At 54.0% G+C, this 18,641-nt stretch overlaps 1 protein-coding gene across 2 annotated transcripts in view; it reads left to right on the forward strand.

Annotated features, from left to right (window-relative positions):
* LOC147084834 (voltage-dependent calcium channel gamma-6 subunit-like) overlaps positions 1-18,641 on the forward strand; it is a 112,699-nt gene that overhangs the window by 75,566 nt on the left and 18,492 nt on the right. Inside the window, exon 2 of one of the 2 annotated variants that reach the window (XM_085979544.1) lies at positions 9,742-9,816. The exons of the other annotated variant lie outside the window; for it this stretch is intronic. Within the exon in view, the coding sequence (XP_085835670.1) occupies positions 9,795-9,816 (22 nt within the window). The 5' untranslated portion in view covers positions 9,742-9,794. The remainder of the gene's footprint in view (positions 1-9,741; positions 9,817-18,641) is intronic. 2 annotated transcript variants of the gene reach the window in all.

An 18,641-nucleotide genomic window follows, 5' to 3' on the forward strand; every position in this document is an offset into this window, starting at 1 on the left:
AGAGGGAGCTTTACTCTGTATCTAACTCGCGCTGTACCTGCCCTGGGAGTGTTTGATGGGACAGTGTAGAGGGAGCTTTACTCTGTATCTAACCCGTGCTGTACATGCCCTGGGAGTGTTTGATGGGACAGTGTAGAGGGAGATTTACTCTGTATCTAACCCGTGCTGTACCTGCCCTGGGAGTGTTTGATGGGACAGTGTAGAGGGAGATTTACTCTGTATCTAAACCCGAACTGTACCTGCCCTGGGAGTGTTTGAAGGGACAGTGTAGAGGGAGCTTTACTCTGTGTTTAACCCCGTGCTGTACCTGCCCTGGGAGTGTATGATGTGATAGTTTAGAGGGAGCTTTACCCTGCATCTAACCCATGCTGTACCTGCCCTGGGAGTGTTTGATGGGACAGTGTAGAGGGAACTTTACTCTGTATCTAACCCGTGCAGTACCTGCCCTGGGAGTGTTTGATGGGACAGTGTAGAGGGAGATTTACTCTGTATCTAACCCCATGTTGTACCTGCCCTGGGAGTGTTTGATGGGACAGTATAGAGGGAGTTTTGCTCTGTATCTAACCCGTGCTGTACCTGCCCTGGGAGTGTTTGATGGGACAGTGTAGAGGGAGTTTTAATCTGTATCTAACCCTGTGCTGTACCTGCCCTGGGAGTGTTTGATGGGACAGTGTAGAGGGAGCTTTACTCTGTATCTAACCCATGCTGTACCTGCCCTGGGAGTGTTTGATGGGATAGTGTAGCGGGAGCTTTACTCTGTATCTAACCCATGCTGTACCTGTCCTGGGAGTGTTTGATGGGACAGTGTAGAGGGAGCTTTACTCTGTATCTAATCCGTGCTGTACCTGCCCTGGGAGTGTTTGATGGGACAGTGTAGAGGGAGCGTTACTCTGTATCTAACCCCGTGCTGTACCTGCCCTGGGAGTGATTGATGGGGACAGTGTGGAGAGAGCTTTACTCTGTATCTAACTCTGTGCTGTACCAGCCCTGGGACTGTTTGATGGGACAGTGTAGAGGGAGCTTTACTCTGTATCTAACCCGTGCTGTACCTGCCCTGGGAGTGTTTCATGGGGCAGTTTAGAGGGAGCTTTACTCTGTATCGAAACCCGTGCTGTACCAGCCCTGGGAGTGTTTGATGGGACAGTGTAGACGGAGCTTTACTCTGTATCTAAACCCGTGCTGTACCTGCCCTGGGAGTGTTTGATGGGACAGTGTAGAGGGAGCTTTACTCTGTATCTAACCCTGTGCTGTAACAGCCCTGGGACTGTTTGATGGGACAGTGTAGAGGGAGCTTTACTCTGTATCTAACCCGTGCTGTACCCGCCCGGGGAGTGTTTGATGAGACGGTATAGAGGGAGCTTTACTCTGTATCTAACCTCGTGCTGTACCTGCCTTGGGAGTGTTTGATGGGGCAGTGTAGAGGGAGCTTTACTCTGTATCTAACCCGTGCTCTACCTGCCTTGCGAGTGTTTGATGGGACAGTGTAGAGGGAGCTTTACTCTGTATCTAACCCGTGCTGTACCTGCCCTGGGAGTGTTTGATGGGACAGTGTAGAGGGTGCTTTACTCTGTATCTAACCCCGTGCTGTACCTGCCCTGGGAGTCTTTGATGGGACAGTGTAGAGGGAGCTTTTCTTTGTATCTACCCCGTGCTGTACCTGCCCTGGGCGTGTTTGATGCGGACAGTGTAGAGGGAGCTTTAGTCTGTATCTAACCCGTGCTGTACCTGCCCTGGGAGTGCTTGATGGGACAGTGTAGAGGGAGCTTTACTCTGTATCTAACCCGTGCTGTACCTGCCCTGGGAGTGTTTGATGGGACAGTGTAGAGGGAGCTTTACTCTGTCTCTAACCCGTGCTGTACTTGCCTTGGGAGCGTTTGATGGGACAGTGTAGAGGGAGCTTTACTCAGTATCTAACCCCGTGCTGTACCTGCCCTGGGAGTGTCTGATGGGACAGTGTAGAGGGAGCTTTACTCTGTATCTAACCCCGTGCTATACCTGCCCTGGGAGTGTTTGATGGGACAGTGTAGAGGGAGCTTTACTCTGTATGTAACCCGTGCTGCACCTGCCCTGGGAGTGATTGACAGAACAGTGTAGAGGGAGCTTTACTCTGTATCTAACCCGTGCTGTACCTACCTTGCGATTGTTTAATGGGACAGTGATGCGCTATCAATTACTCATAAAAGACTGAGAGTTAAGAGAGTAACTAAAGGCTTTTATTAACAACAGAATGAAGGTCTGCCTCGAGTGGTCGACCGGTCCAGAATACAAAGGGCTGGGGAGCAGTCACCTTTATACTTGGACTTGTGGGAGGAGTCAGCCGAGGCATGTCCAGGCATGTACGCAGTGGAATACAAACAGTGGTTTACCACATTCACCCCTTGTTTAAAATTGAGTCCGGCGGGGTGAAGTGTATTAAAAGTTAGTGTATTGGAGTCTCTCCGGAGGTCTTGTCTGCCGCTGTGATCGGCGTGGCGACGGCAGTGGTAGTGGAGCTTCCGGCGTCGAGTCCTGCGTGGGCTGTGGCACAGGCGTGTCGTCCTCGTAGATGTCGAGCGGGTCGCGGGGCCCAGGCCTGCCGTCTGCTGGGGCTGGATATCGGATCGTGGGGGGGTGGTGGTAGTGAGTAGTGGGTTACTGTGGTCCCCGAGGGTGCAAGGTCTCTTATGAAGACTGTGTCCTCCCGCCCGTCCGGGTATGCGATGTAAGCATACTGGGGGTTGGCGTGGAGGAGGTCGACCCTCTCGACCAGGGGGTCCGTTTTATGGGTCCTCACGTGCCTTCTCAGTAGGACCGGCCCTGGGGACGTCAGCCATGGCGGTAGCGATGTCCCCGATGTGGACTTCCTTGGGAAGACAAACATTTTCTCATGAGGGGTGGCGTTAGTGGCAGTGCAGAGCAGTGACCGAATAGAGTGGAGCGCATCGGGGAGCACATCCTGCCAGCGGGAGGTTGGAAGGCCCCTAGACTTTAAGGCTAGCAGGGCGGCCTTCCAAACTGTCGCATTTTCTCTTTCCACCTGTCCGTTCCCCCGGGGGTTGTAACTGGTGGTCCTGCTTGTGGCAATACCCCCAGTTAGCAGGTACTGACGGAGTTCGTCGCTCATAAACGATGAGCCCCGGTCGCTATGGATATAGCTGGGGAAACCGAACAGGGTGAAGAGGTCGTTCAGACATTTAATGACCGTGGCACTGGTCATGTCCGGGCAGGGGATGGCGAACGGGAAACGGGAGTACTCGTCAATAATATTGAGGAAGTACACATTGTGGTCGGAGGAAGGGAGAGGCCCTTTAAAATCAACGCTCAGGCGCTCGAAGGGGCGAGTGGCTTTTATCAGGTGGGCCCTGTCTGGTCTATAAAAGTGCGGTTTGCACTCAGCGCAGACTTGGCAGTTCCTGGTCATGGTCCTGACCTCCTCAATGGAGTAAGGCAGGTTGCGGGCCTTGATGAAGTGGAAGAACCTGGTGACCCCCGGGTGGCAGAGGTCATTGTGGAGGGCCCGCAGTCTATCGATCTGCGTGCTGGCGCAGGTGCCACGCGATAGCGCATCCGGGGGTTCATTGAGCTTCCCGGGCCGGTACAAGATCTCGTAATTGTAGGTGGAAAGTTCGATTCTCCACCTCAAGATCTTGTCATTTTTGATTTTGCCCCTCTGCTTGTTGTTAAACATGAAAGCAACTGAACGTTGGTCAGTGAGCAGGGTAAATCGTTTTCCGGCCAGGTAGTGCCTCCAATGACGCACAGCCTCCACAATAGCCTGGGCCTCCTTCTCAACAGCGGAGTGTCTGGTCTCCGGGCCTTGGAGGGTTCGTGAAAAGAAGGCCACGGGTCTCCCCGCCTGATTGAGGGTAGCGGCCAGGGCAAAGTCGGACGCGTCGCTTTCCACCTGGAAGGGGATGGATTTGTCCACTGCGTGCATGGTGGCTTTGGCAATGTCTTCCTTGATACGGTGGAAGGCTAAGCGGGCCTCTGCCGTCAAGGGAAAAGAGGTGGACTTGATCAGCGGATGGGCCTTGTCCGCATAGTAGGGGACCCACTGGGCGTAATAGGAGAAAAACCCTAGGCACCTCTTCAGGGCCTTGAGGCAGTGGGGCAGTGGGAGTTCCATAAGGGGACGCATCCGGTCGGGGCCGGGGCCGATGACTCCGTGTTCCACAACACAGCCAAGGATGGCGAGGCGGTTTGTGCGGAATATGCACTTCTCCTTGTTATATGTCAGGTTCAGGAGTTGGGCGGTGCGGAGGAATTTTTCGAGGTTTGCGTCATGGTCCTGCAAGTCACGGCCGCAGATGGTCACATTGTCCAGATATGGGAAAGTGGCCTGCAACGCATTTTGATCTACCATCCGGTCCATCTCCCTTTGGAAGACGGAGACCCCGTTGGTGACGCCAAAGGGAACCCTAAGGAAGTGGTAGAGGCGGCCGTTTGCCTCAAAGGCAGTATACTGGCGGTCCTCAGGGCGGATAGGGAGCTGGTGGTACGCTGATTTCAGGTCAATGGTCGAGAAGACGCGGTACTGCGCGATCTGGTTGACCATATCAGCTATGCGGGGGAGTGGGTAGGCGTCCAGCAGGGTGTAGCGATTTATTGTCTGGCTGTAGTCGATGACCAGGCGCTGCTTCTCGCCGGTCTTAACGTCCACAACCTGGGCTCGCCAGGGGCTGGTGCTGCCCTCAATAATCCCTTCCTTCAGGAGCCGCTCCACTTCGGTTTTAATGAAAACCCTGTCCCCGGCACTGTGTCGCCTGCTCTTTGTGGCGATGGGCTTACAGTCGGGGGTGAGGTTAGCAAACAGTGGGGGGAGGGTGACTCTGAGTGTGGAGAGGTTGCACCTGGTGCGCGGCGGGCAATTTGGGAGCTGCTGGCTGCGGACTGTGAGTGGGGGGAGGGGTCCACCGTACGCCATCGCAACACTTTTAAGGTGGCACTGAAAATCTAACCCCAGCAGGACGGCAACGCAGAGGTCGGGCAGGACCAGAAGTTTAAAATGATCGTACACGGTCCCGTCTACTACGAGTGTCACTACGCAGTAGCCGCCGATGTCCGCCGACTGGGACTCGGAGGCCATAGAAATCCGCTGGTGCGCAGGCAGGACTGGGAGAGAGCAACGCCGCACCGTGTCGGGGTGGATGAAGCTCTCCGTGCTCCCAGAGTCAAAAAGGCAGATTGTATCGTGGCCATTTACCTTAATATCCATTGTGGAACTGGCCAGCTGGTGCGGTCTCGCTTGGTCCAGTGTAACGGATGCCAGCGTAGGGGTCGGTGTGTCGCTGCGGGTATCAGATGAGGCGGTGTTGGGGGCCTGCTGCGTTCCGGCTGTCGTCCAAGATGGCGGCGTCCATGATCCCCATGTGGCTGGAGGCGTCCAAAATGGCTGCTGTACCGGTGGTTCGCACATGGCCGGGGAGGCCCAAGATGGCGGCCCGCATGGCCCACACGCGGCGCTGCTGTGGTTCGGGGTGGCTTTGGCCCTGCAGACGTTAGCGTAGTGTCCCTTCTTCCCGCAGCCCGAGCAGATCGCGTTTTCCGCCGGGCAGCGCGCTCTGGGGTGTTTTGCCTGGCCACAGAAGTAGCATTTCTGGCCTTGGGGCACTGCTGTCTGGCCTTGGGACACTGCTGCGGTAGTTGGGCCGTTGCTGGGGTGTGGCTGGGGTGGCACGGCGCTATGAGGCGGTCCTACCGTGTCCCAGGCTGTCATTCCCCGCAGCGTCCATGGTGCAGAGGAGTAGGCATCCATGCCCCGGTAGGCTGCATCCAATGATAGTGCGAGTTCAGAGGCCTTGTTGAGGTCGAGTTCACTCTGCTCCAACAGTCGCTGTCGGGTGTAATTGGATCTGTGGCCCGCTACAAAAGCGTCCCGGATAAGTTCCTCTGTGTACACGGTGGCCTTTACATCCTTACAACCACAGGCCCGGCCAAGCACAGACAGTGCCTGAAGGTATTCAACGGTCGATTCCCCAGGTTGTTGTTTACGACTCCCCAGAAGGTGCCTGGCGTACACTTTGTTCACTGGGCGCGTGTACTGGTCCTTGAGGAGCTTGATAGCGTCCGCGTACGAGGTCGCGTCTTGGATGACCGAGTACACTCGGTGGTTCACCTTGGAGGTCAGGACATCCAGTTTGTCCTCGTCCGATTTGATTGCTGCGGAGGCGGTCAGGAATTTTTCGAAACACTTAAGCCAGTGAGTAAACTTGGTGGATGAGTCCGCCTCCCGATGATCTAAGTCCAGGCATGCTGGTGCGAGGATCTTCTCCATTATAAAAATTTTGTTAATAAAATTGATGCGCTATCAATTACTCATAAAAGACTGAGAGTTAAGAGAGTAACTAAAGGCTTTTATGAACAAAAGAATGAAGGTCTGCCTCGAGTGGTCGACCGGTCCAGAAATACAAAGGGCTGGGGAGCAGTCACCTTTATACTAGGACTTGTGGGAGGAGTCAGCCGAGGCATGTCCAGGCATGTACACAGTGGAATACAAAGAGTGGTTTACCACAGACAGTGTAGAGGGAGCTTTACTCTGTATCTAACCCGTGCTGTACCTGTCCTGGGAGTGATTGACAGGACAGTGCAGAGGGAGCTTTACTCTGTATCTAACCCGTGCTGTACCTGCCCTAGGAGTGATTGATGGAACAGTGTAGAGGGAAATTTACTCTGTATCTAACCCGTGCTGTACTTGCCCTGGGAGTGTTTGATGGGACAGTGTAGAGGGAGCTTTACTCTGTATATAACCCGTGCTGTACCTGCCCTGGGAGAGTTTGATGGGACAGTGTAGAGGGAGCTTTACTCTGTATCTAACGCGTGCTGTAGCTGCCCTGGGAGTGTTTGATTGGACAGTGTAGAGGGAGCTTTACTCTGTATCTAACCCGTGCTGTACCTGCCCTGGGAGTGTTTGATGGGACAGTGTAGAGGGGGCTTTACTCTGACCTAACCCGTGCTGTACCTGCCCTGGGAGTGTTTGATGGGACAGTGTAGAAGGAGCTTTACTCTGTATCTAACCCCGAACTGTACCTGCCCTGGGAGTGTTTGATGGGACAGTGTAGAGGGAGCTTTACCCTGTATCTAACACGTGCTGTACCTGCACTGGGTGTGTTTGATGGGACAGTGTAGAGGGAGCTTTACTCTGTATCTAACCCCGTGCTGTACCTGCCCTGGGAGTGTTTGATGGTCCAGTGTAGAGGGAGCTTTACCCTGTATCTAACACGTGCTGTACCTGCCCTGGGTGTGTTTGATGGGACAGTGTAAAGGGAGCTTTCTCTGTATCTAACCTATGTTGTACCTGCCCTCGGAATGTGTTATTGGACAGTGCAGAGGGAGCTTTGCTCTGTTTCTAACCAGTGCTGTACCTGAACTGGGATATTTGTTCAGACACTAGAGGGAGCTTTTGTCTGTATCTGACCCGTGTTGTAACTTCCCTGGGTGTATTTGACGGGACAGTGCAGAGGGAGCTTTACTCTGCATCTAACCCCGTGCTGTACCTGCCCTGGGAGTGTTTGATGGGACAGTGTAGAGGGAGTTTTACTCTGTATCTAACCCCGTGCTGTACCTGCCCTGGGAGTGTTTGATGGGACAGTGTAGAGGGAGCTTTACTCTGTATCTAACCCGTGCTGTACCTGCCCTGGGAGTGTTTGATGGGACAATGTAGAGGGAGCTTTACTCTGTGTCTAACCCCGTGCTGTACCTGCCCTGGGAGTGTTTGATGGGGACAGTGTAGAGGGAGCTTTACTCTGTATCTAACCCCGTGCTGTACCTGCCCTGGGAGTGTTTGATGGGACAGTGTAGAGGCAGCTTTACTCTGTATCTAACCCCGTGCTCTAACTGCCATGGGAGTGTTTGATGTGACAGTGTAGAGGGAGCTTTACTCTGTATCTAACCCGTGCTGTACCTGCCCTGGGAGTGTTTGATGGGACAGTGTAGAGGGAGCTTTACTCTGTATCGAACCCCGTGCTCTACCTGCACTGGGAGTGTTTGATGGAACCGTGTAGAGGGAGCTTTACTCTGTATCGATCCCCGTGCTGTACCTGCGCTGGGAGTGTTTGATGGGACAGTGTAGAGGGAGCTTTACTCTGTATCTAACCCGTGCAATACCTGCCCTGGGAGTGTTTGATGGGACAGTGTAGAGGGAGCTTTACTCTGTATCTAACCCGTGCAATACCTGCCCTGGGAGTGTTTGATGGGACAGTGTAGAGGGAGCTTTACTCTGTATCTAACCCCGTGCTGTACCTGGAGGATGAGAATTGTAGGGGCTGGAGGAGGTTACAGAGATAGGAAGGGTCGAAAACCATGGAGGGATTTGAACAGGAGGATGAGAATTGTAGGGGCTGGAGGAGATTACAGAGATTGGGAGGGGCGAGAGGCCATGGAGGGATTTGAACAGGAGGATGAGAATTGTAGGGGCTGGAGAAGGTTACAGAGATAGGGAGGGGGCGAGGTGCCATGGAGGGATTTGAACAGGAGGATGAGAATTGTAGGGGCTGGAGAAGGTTACAGAGATAGGGAGGGGGCGAGGGCCATGGAGGGATTTGAACAGGAGGATGAGAATTGTAGGGCTGGAGGAGGTTACAGAGATAGGGAGGGGGTGAGGACCATGGAGGGATTTGAACAGGAGGATGAGAATTGTAGGGCTGGAGGAGGTTACAGAGATAGGGAGGGGGCGAGGGCCATGGAGAAATGTGACCAGCAGGATGAGAATTGTAGGGGCTGGAGGAGGTTACAGAGATACGGAGGGGGGGAGGGGCCATGGAGGGATTTGAACAGGAGGATGAGAATTGTAGGGCTGGAGGAGGTTACAGAGATAGGGAGGGGGCGAGGGGCCATGGAGGGATTTGAACAGGAGGATGAGAATTGTAGGGCTGGAGGAGGTTACAGAGATAGGGAGGGAGCGAGGGCCATGGAGGGATTTGAACAGAAGGATGAGAATTGTAGGGGCTGGAGGAGGTTACAGAGGAAGGGAGGGGGCGAGGGCCTTGGAGGGATTTGAACAGGAGGATGAGAATTGTAGGGACTGGAGGAGGTTACAGAGATAGGGAGGGGGCGAGGGCCATGGAGGGATTTGAACAGGAGGATGAGAATTGTGGGGCTGGAGGAGGTTACAGAGATAGGGAGGGGGCGAGGGCCATGGAGGAATTTGAACAGGAGGATGAGAATTGTACGGGCTGGAGGAGGTTACAGAGATAGGGAGGGGGCGAGGGGCCATGGAGGGATTTGAACAGGAGGATGAGAATTGTAGGGCTGGAGGAGGTTACAGAGATAGGGAGGGGGCGAGGGCCATGGAGGGGTTTGAACAGGAGGATGAGAATTGTAGGGCTGGAGGAGGTTACAGAGATAGGGAGGGGGCGAGGGCCATGGAGGGATTTGAACAGGAGGATGAGAATTGTCGGGGCTGGAGGAGGTTACAGAGATAGGGAGGGGGTGAGGGGCCGTGGAGGGATTTGAACAGGAGGGTGAGAATTGTAGGGGCAAAGGGCAGGGATGAGGCTTCCAGCAGTGGATGATCTGAGGAAGGGGTGGTGGCGGAGATTGACGATATTACGGCGGGCTGGAGCGCAGACGGACTTGGTGATGGAGCGGGATTGAGATCCGAAGGAGTTCTCGGCGGCGTGCAAATGCGAGGCGGCAGTTGTGAAGTCTCTGGCTCAGCCCCAGAGAGCAGCCAGGGCGAGGAGGGGGGAATTGATGAGGGCAGCGAGTGACTGAAACCAACGGCGAACTGACTAATCGATCCCCCTCTCGTTCTTTCCCCTCCAGTCGCCAACTGCAGTCACTTCCGATTCTTCACGACGGGTGAGAGCGCGTGGATAATGGAACGAGAGGCGGACAAAGGTGAGCACACAAAATGGCTGCCTCCAGGCGGTAAACGAGACTGTACATAAAATGGCTGCACCCTAACCGATGCAATCTTCAATAGTCCCAAAAGGTAAAGTGGCTGGACGGTGCTCCCTCAGGGAGATATCTGTACACTGACTGGTGTCTCTCAGTCCCTCTCCCTCAGGGAGATATCTGTACAGTGACTGGTGTCTCTCAGTCCCTCTCCCTCAGGGAGATATCTGTGCACTGACTGGTGTCTCTCAGTCCCCTCTCTCTCAGGGAGATATCTGTACACTGACTGGTGTCTCTCAGTCTCCTCTCTCTCAGGGAGATATCTGTACACTGACTGGTGTCTCTCAGTCCCTCTCTCTCAGGGAGATATCTGTACACTGACTGGTGTTTCTCAGTCTCCTCTCTCTCAGGGAGATATCTGTACACTGACTGGTGTCTCTCAGTCCCCTCTCTCTCAGGGAGATATCTGTACACTGACTGGTGTCTCTCAGTCCCTCTCCCTCAGGGAGATATCTGTACACTGACTGGTGTCTCTCAGTCCCTCTCTCTCAGGGAGATATCTGTGCACTGACTGGTGTCTCTCAGTCCCCTCTCTCTCAGGGAGATATCTGTACACTGACTGGTGTCTCTCAGTCCCCTCTCTCTCAGGGAGATATCTGTACAGTGACTGGTGTCTCTCAGTCCCTCTCCCTCAGGGAGATATCTGTGCACTGACTGGTGTCTCTCAGTCCCCTCTCTCTCAGGGAGATATCTGTACACTGACTGGTGTCTCTCAGTCCCTCTCTCTCAGGGAGATATCTGTGCACTGACTGGTGTCTCTCAGTCCCCTCTCTCTCAGGGAGATATCTGTACACTGACTGGTGTCTCTCAGTCCCTCTCTCTCAGGGAGATATCTGTACACTGACTGGTGTCTCTCAGTCCCCTCTCTCTCAGGGAGATATCTGTACACTGACTGGTGTCTCTCAGTCCCCTCTCCCTCAGGGAGATAGCTGTACACTGACTGGTGTCTCTCAGTCCCTCTCCCTCAGGGAGATATCTGTACACTGACTGGTGTCTCTCAGTCCCTCTCCCTCAGGGAGATATCTGTGCACTGACTGGTGTCTCTCAGTCCCTCTCTCTCAGGGAGATATCTGTACACTGACTGGTGTCTCTCAGTCCCTCTCTCTCAGGGAGATATCTGTACACTGACTGGTGTCTCTCAGTCCCCTCTCCCTCAGGGAGATAGCTGTACACTGACTGGTGTCTCTCAGTCCCTCTCCCTCAGGGAGATATCTGTGCACTGACTGGTGTCTCTCAGTCCCTCTCTCTCAGGGAGATATCTGTACACTGACTGGTGTCTCTCAGTCCCTCTCTCTCAGGGAGATATCTGTACACTGACTGGTGTCTCTCAGTCCCCTCTCTCTCTCAGGGAGATATCTGTACACTGACTGGTGTCTCTCAGTCCCTCTCTCTCAGGGAGATATCTGTACACTGACTGGTGTCTCTCAGTCCCTCTCTCTCAGGGAGATATCTGTACACTGACTGGTGTCTCTCAGTCCCTCTCTCTCAGGGAGATATCTGTACACTGACTGGTGTCTCTCAGTCCCCTCTCTCTCAGGGAGATATCTGTACACTGACTGGTGTCTCTCAGTCCCACTCTCTCAGGGAGATATCTGTACACTGACTGGTGTCTCTCAGTCCCCTCTCCCTCAGGGAGATAGCTGTACACTGACTGGTGTCTCTCAGTCCCTCTCCCTCAGGGAGATATCTGTGCACTGACTGGTGTCTCTCAGTCCCCTCTCTCTCAGGGAGATATCTGTACACTGACTGGTGTCTCTCAGTCCCCTCTCTCTCAGGGAGATATCTGTGCACTGACTGGTGTCTCTCAGTCCCCTCTCTCTCAGGGAGATATCTGTACACTGACTGGTGTCTCTCAGTCCCTCTCTCTCAGGGAGATATCTGTACACTGACTGGTGTCTCTCAGTCCCCTCTCCCTCAGGGAGATATCTGTACACTGACTGGTGTCTCTCAGTCCCTCTCCCTCAGGGAGATATCTGTACACTGACTGGTGTCTCTCAGTCCCTGTCCCTCAGGGAGATATCTGTACACTGACTGGTTTCTCTCAGTCCCTCTCTCTCAGGGAGATATCTGTACACTGACTAGTGTCTCTCGGTCCCTCTCTCTCAGGGAGATATCTGCACACTGACTGGTGTCTCTCAGTCCCTCTCTCTCAGGGAGATATCTGTACACTGACTGGTGTCTCTCAGTCCCTCTCTCTCAGGGAGATATCTGTACACTGACTGGTGTCTCTCAGTCCCTCTCTCTCAGGGAGATATCTGTACACTGACTGGTGTCTCTCAGTCCCTCTCTCTCAGGGAGATATCTGTACACTGACTGGTGTCTCTCAGTCCCTCTCTCTCAGGGAGATATCTGTACACTGACTGGTGTCTCTCAGTCCCTCTCTCTCAGGGAGATATCTGTATACTGACTGGTGTCTCTCAGTCCCCTCTCTCTCAGGGAGATATCTGTATACTGACTGGTGTCTCTCGGTCCCTCTCTCTCAGGGAGATATCTGTACACTGACTGGTGTCTCTCAGTCCACTCTCCCTCAGGGAGATATCTGTACACTGACTGGTGTCTCTCAGTCACTCTCCCTCAGGGAGATATCTGTACACTGACTGGTGTCTCTCAGTCCCCTCTCCCTCAGGGAGATATCTGTACACTGACTGGTGTCTCTCAGTCCCTCTCTCTCAGGGAGATATCACTGACTGGTGTATCTCAGTCCGCTCTCTCTCAGGGAGATATCTGTACACTGACTGGTGTCTCTCAGTCCCTCTCTCTCGGGGAGATATCGGTACACTGACTGGTGTCTCAGTCCCTCTCTCTCAGGGAGATATCTGTACACTGACTGGTGTCTCTCAGTCCCTCTCTCTCAGGGAGATATCTGTACACTTACTGGTGTCTCTCAGTCCCTCTCTCTCAGGGAGATATCTGTACACTGACTGGTGTCTGTCAGTCCCTCTCTCTCAGGGAGCTATCTGTACACTGACTGGTGTCTCTCAGTCCCCTCTCTCTCAGGGAGATCTGTACACTTACTGGTGTCTCTCAGTCCGCTCTCTCTCAGGGAGATATCTGTACACTGACTGGTGTCTCTCAGTCCCCTCTCTCTCAGGGAGATATCTGTACACTGACTGGTGTCTCTCAGTCCCACTCCCTCAGGGAGATATCTGTACACTGACTGGTGTCTCAGTCCTCTCTCTCTGGGAGATATCTGTACACTGACTGGTGTCTCTCAGTCCGCTCTCTCTCAGGGAGATATCTGTACACTGACTGCTGTCTCTCAGTCCGCTCTCTCTCAGGGAGATATCTGTACACTGACTGCTGTCTCTCAGTCCCTCTCCCTCAGGGAGATACCTGTACACTGACTGGTGTCTCTCAGTCCCTCTCCCTCAGGGAGATATCTATACACTGACTGGTGTCTCTCAGTCCCTCTCCCTCAGGGACATATCTGTACACTTACTGGTGTCTCAGTCCTCTCTCTCAGGGAGATATCTGTACACTGATTGGTGTCTCTCAGTCCCTCTCTCTCAGGGAGATATCTGTACACTGACTGGTGTCTCTCAGTGCCCTCTCTCTCAGGGAGATATCTGTACACTGACTGGTGTCTCTCACTCCGCTCTCTCTCAGGGAGATATCTGTACACTGACTGGTGTCTCTCAGTCCCCTCTCTCTCAGGGAGATATCTGTACACTGACTGGTGTCTCCCAGTCTCTCTCTCTCAGGGAGATACCTGTATACTGACTGGTGTCTCTCTGTCCCTCTCCCTCAGGGACATATCTGTACACTGACTGGTGTCTCTCAGTCTCTCTCTCTCAGGGAGATATCTGTACACTGACTGGTGTCTCTCAGTCCCTCTCAGGGAGATATCTGTATACTGACTGGTGTCTCTCAGTCCCTCTCTCTTAGTGAGATATCTGTACACTGACTGGTGTCTCTCAGTCCCTCTCAGGGAGATATCTGTTTACTGACTGGTGTCTCTCAGTCTCTCTCTCTCAGGGAGATATCTGTACACTGACTGGTGTCTCTCAGTCTCTCTCTCTCAGGGAGATATCTGTACACTGATTGGTGTCTCTCAGTCTCTCTCTCTCAGGGAGATATCTGTGATGTGCCTCAATAATTCCGAGACTCGAAGTTAGCAGAACAAAAACAAGTCTTTTATTAACTTAGAAAGTAACACGTAAGAGAGAGAGATGTCTTCCTTCTGGAGACTGAGGCCAGACTGAAGCTAGCTTCCAAACGGGGCCAGGTATGGGCGGGGCCCTACACACAGCACATTCCAGTATACAATACAGCACATTCCAGTACACAATACAATGAGGTCTGGGGGAAGGGAAATGACACTGAAACCGATCTCAGTCACAGGCAGTGGTGAATGGAATATTTCATCACATTCACCCCTTCTATCGATTTAGTCTGTTCGGGGATTTGATAGTCCTCTGCGACCGACGTGGCTGTTGCGGTGCCGCGGGTGTCGGCTGGGTGTCCCCGGTAGCCTCCTGGGTCTCTGCCGGGGGTGCCGCCAGGGTTGTTGGAGGGGTAGTTGGTGGGGGTGCCATTGGTCGGTGTTCTTCCGGGGGTGATGAAAGAGTAGTGGGTGGGTAAGAGTTGCTGTGATCGTCGTTGCCGCTATTGCCGTGGTTGTTGTCGATGCCGGCTGGGGCGACGTCTTTTATGGACACGGTGTCCTCCCTTCCGTCGGCGTGCCGGACATATGCGTATTGGGGGTTGGCGTGGAGTAGGTGTACTGGCTCCACGAGAGGGTCCGTCTTGTGGCCCCTCACATGCCTTCGCACGAGTACCGGACCTGGGGTGGAGAGCCATGACGGCATGGATACGCCTGAGGTGGATTTCCGGGGAAAGACAAACATTCGTTCATGAGGCGTGGTATTAGTGGCCGTACACAATAGTGACCGTATCGAATGGAGCACATCCGAGAGGACTTCCTGCCAGCGGGAGATAGGGAGGCCCTTGGTCCTTAGAGCTAGAGTGACTGCTTTCCATACTGTCCCGTTCTCTCGCTCCACCTGGCCATTACCCCGGGGGTTGTAGCTGGTGGTACGGCTCGTGGCGATCCCCCTGGACAGCATGTACTGGCATAGCTCTTCACTCATGAAGGACGCCCCCCTATCCGTATGGATGTAGCTCGGCATACCGAACAGGCAGAACAGGCTGTTGAGTCATTTAATGACCGTGGCGCTGGTCATGTCTGGGCAGGGGAAGGCGAATGGGAACTGGGAGTATTCATCCACAATGTTCAGGAAGTAAACATTGCGGTCGACGGACGGGAGGGGGCCCTTGAAATCTAAGCTGAGCCGCTCAAAGGGCCGTGTAGCTTTGATTAAGTGGGCTCTATCTGGGCGGTAGAACCGAGGCTTGCACTCAGCGCAAATGTGGCAGTTCCTGGTCAGGGACCGAACTTCCTCAATCGAGTAGGGTAAGTTACGGGACTTTATGAAGTGGAACAGCCGCGTGACCCCTGGGTGGCAGAGGTCGTTGTGGAGGGTCTGTAGCCGATCCCCGGTGGCGCTGGCACACATCCCTCGTGAGAGGGCGTCAGGGGATTCGTTAAGGGCCCCTGGCCGGTAAATGATGTCGTACTCGAAGGTGGAGAGCTCGATCCGCCACCTAAGAATCTTATCATTTTTAATCTTCCCCCTCTGTTTATTGTTGAACATAAACGCTACCGACCGCTGGTCGGTAAGTAGGGTGAAGCGTTTGCCGGCTAGGTAGTGGCGCCAGTGGCGCACTGCCTCCACGATGGCTTGGGCCTCCTTTTCCACGGAGGAGTGTCTGATCTCGGGCCCTTGGAGGGTCCTCGAGAAGAAAGCTACGGGCCGCCCCACCTGGTTGAGGGTGGCCGCCAAGGCGAAGTCAGACGCATCACTTTCCACTTGAAATGGAGTGTTCTCGTCCACTGCCTGTAGCGTGGCCCGCTCAATATCCTGCTTAATGCTTTTGAAGGCGGCGTGGGCCTCAGCAGAGAGCGGGAAAGAGGATGCTTTCAAGAGGGGGCGGGCTTTGTCGGAGTAGTTGGGGACCCATTGGGAATAATACGAAAATAACCCCAGGCACCTTTTCAGGGCTTTGGGAGTGTTGGGCAGGGGCAGCTCCCGTAGGGGGCGCAATCGGTCGGGGTCTGGCCCGATTTCCCCATTCTCCACCACGCTGCCTAGTATGCAGAGGCGCGTGGTGTTGTAAACGCACTTGTCCTCGTTGTAGGTGAGGTTGAGTTTTTGTGCGGTTTTCAGGAACCTCTCGAGGTTTGAGTCGTGATCCTGCTGGTTGTGACCGCAGATGGTGATGTTGTCGAGGTAGGGGAAGGTTGCCTGCAAGTGGTGGTCATCGACCATGCGGTCCATCTCCCTCTGGAAGACCGAGACCCCATTCGTCACCCCAAAGGGGACTCTGAGGAATTGGTAGAGGCGTCCGTTCGCCTCGAAGGCGGTGTACGAGCGGTCCTCTGGTCTGATAGGGAGCTGGTGGTACGCTGACTTGAGGTCAATGGTGGAGAACACCCGGTATTGGGCGATTTGGTTCACCATTTCTTATATGCGGGGTAGCGGGTAGGCGTCTAGTAGGGTGTACCTGTTGATCGTTTGACTATAGTCGATCACCATCCGTTTCTTCTCGCTACCCCTTACCACTACCACTTGGGCGCGCCACGGGCTGTTGCTGCATTCAATAACGCGCTCTTTCAGGAGCCTGTCTACCTCGGTCGCGATAAACCGCCTGTCCTCCCAGCTGTACCTCCTGCTTTTGGTCGCTATTGGCCGGCAGTTAGGGGTAAGGTTCGCGAATAGCGAAGGCGGCTTTACCTTCAGGGTAGCCAGACCGCACACTGTGAGGGGCGGCTGGGACCCACCGTACTTGAGTGTGATGCTTTGGTGGTTGCACTGGAAATCCAGGCCCAAGATCACGCTCGCACATAGGTTCTTCATGATTAATACTTTTAAATTATCATATACAGTTCCGTTAACGCACAATTGTACCGTGCAGTAACCCAGAATGGTCGATGTCTGGGTTTTATCAGCCATAGAGATGGTACCCTGAGTAGGGACCACCTTTAGGGAGAGTTGTTGTGCCAGTTCTGGGTGGATAAAACTCTCCGTGCTTCCACTGTCAATTAAGCATTTAACCCGGCACCCGTTTACCTCGATGTCCACCATTGATCTGGATAGCGGGTGCGGCCTGGTCTGGTCCACTGTGACCGATGCCACTGTAGGGCCCTGATCGATACAAGATGGCGTCCACGCTGTCTGCTCACAAGATGGTGGACCCCACGAGGTCGGGCAAGATGGCGTCCAAGATGGCCGCTCCCACGGCGCACACGCGGCGGTGGCGGGTTTTCCGGCGGTTGGTTTTCCGGCGGGGTTCCCTCTGCACACCTTCCCGAAGTGCCCCTTCTTACCGCACTTAAAGCAGGTGGTGCCTTTCGCCGGGCACAGGTTTCTGGTGTGCTTTGGCTGCCCGCAGAAGTAGCAGTTGGGTCCCTGATGCGTCGCGGCTGTCGTAGGGCTTCTGGGGGGAGAGCGGGGCCCAGCCGGTGTCGGGCTGTCGGGTGGGGAAGATGCCTTCCAAGATGGCGGCGCCCTCGGTGCACACGTGGCGGCGTGGACGGCGCGGGCTGAAGAGTAGGCGTCCGAGTTTCTCTGGGCCACATCCAGGGATCGCGCGGTGTCCGCAGCCTGTTTCAGGTCCAACCCCGTTTTTTCCAGCAGTCTTTGCCGGATGTAAGTGGAGCTGAGGCCTGTGATGAAGGCATCGCGAACAAGCTCATCAGTGTACACTGCGGCTTTTACATCTCGGCACTTGCAGTCTTTGCCAAGCATTTTCAGGGTGCTTAGGAACTCCTCCACCGATTCCCCAGGTCGCTGTGCGCGGGTAGCGAGCAGGTGCCTAGCATATACCTCATTCGTAGGCTGCTGGTAATGCGCCTTTAAGATGTCGCAGGCGGCCAGGTACGTCTCGGCGTCTTGGATGAGGGGGTAAACCCGGTGGCTTACCCAATTCCGCAGAATTCCGAGTCTCATCCTTGCAGCGTCCGTAGCGTCTTTGACGGCTGCGGAATTGTCCAGGAAGAATTCCATACACTCAAACCAGTGTCCGAAGCGTGCTGATGCGTCCGGAGCATGTTGATCCAAATCCAAACATTCGGGTTTCAGGAGTTGATCCATAGTGTTGAAAAATAAGTTAATAAAATTGATGTGCCTCAATAATTCCGAAACTCGAAGTTAGCAGAACAAAAACAAGGCTTTTATTAACTTAGAAAGTAACACGTAAGAGAGAGAGATGTCTTCCTTCTGGAGACTGAAGCCAGACTGAAGCTAGCTTACAAACGGGGCCAGGTATGGGCGGAGTCCTACACACAGCACATTCCAGCACATTCCAGTATACAATACAGCACATTCCAGTACACAATACAATGAGGTCTGGGGGAAGGGAAATGACACTGAAACCGATCTCAGTCACAGGCAGTGGTGAATGGAATATTTCATCACAATCTGTACACTGATTGCTGTCTCTCAGTCCCTCTCTCTCAGGGAGATATCTGTACACTGAAGGTGTCTCTCAGTCCCTCTCTCTCAGGGAGATATCTGTACACTGACTGGTGTCTCTCAGTCCCCTCTCTCTCAGGGAGATATCTGTACACTGAAGGTGTTCTCTCAGTCCCCTCTCTCTCAGGGAGATATCTGTACACTGACTGGTGTCTCTCAGTCCCTCTCTCTCAGGGAGATATCTGCACACTGACTGGGTGTCTCTCAATCCCTCTCTCTCAGGGAGGTATCTGT

Source organism: Somniosus microcephalus, unplaced genomic scaffold (genome assembly GCF_052327205.1).
Source record: "Somniosus microcephalus isolate GS21.2 unplaced genomic scaffold, FLI_Smic_1.0 unresolved_chr9, whole genome shotgun sequence".
Classification (NCBI taxonomy): Eukaryota; Metazoa; Chordata; class Chondrichthyes; order Squaliformes; family Somniosidae; genus Somniosus; species Somniosus microcephalus.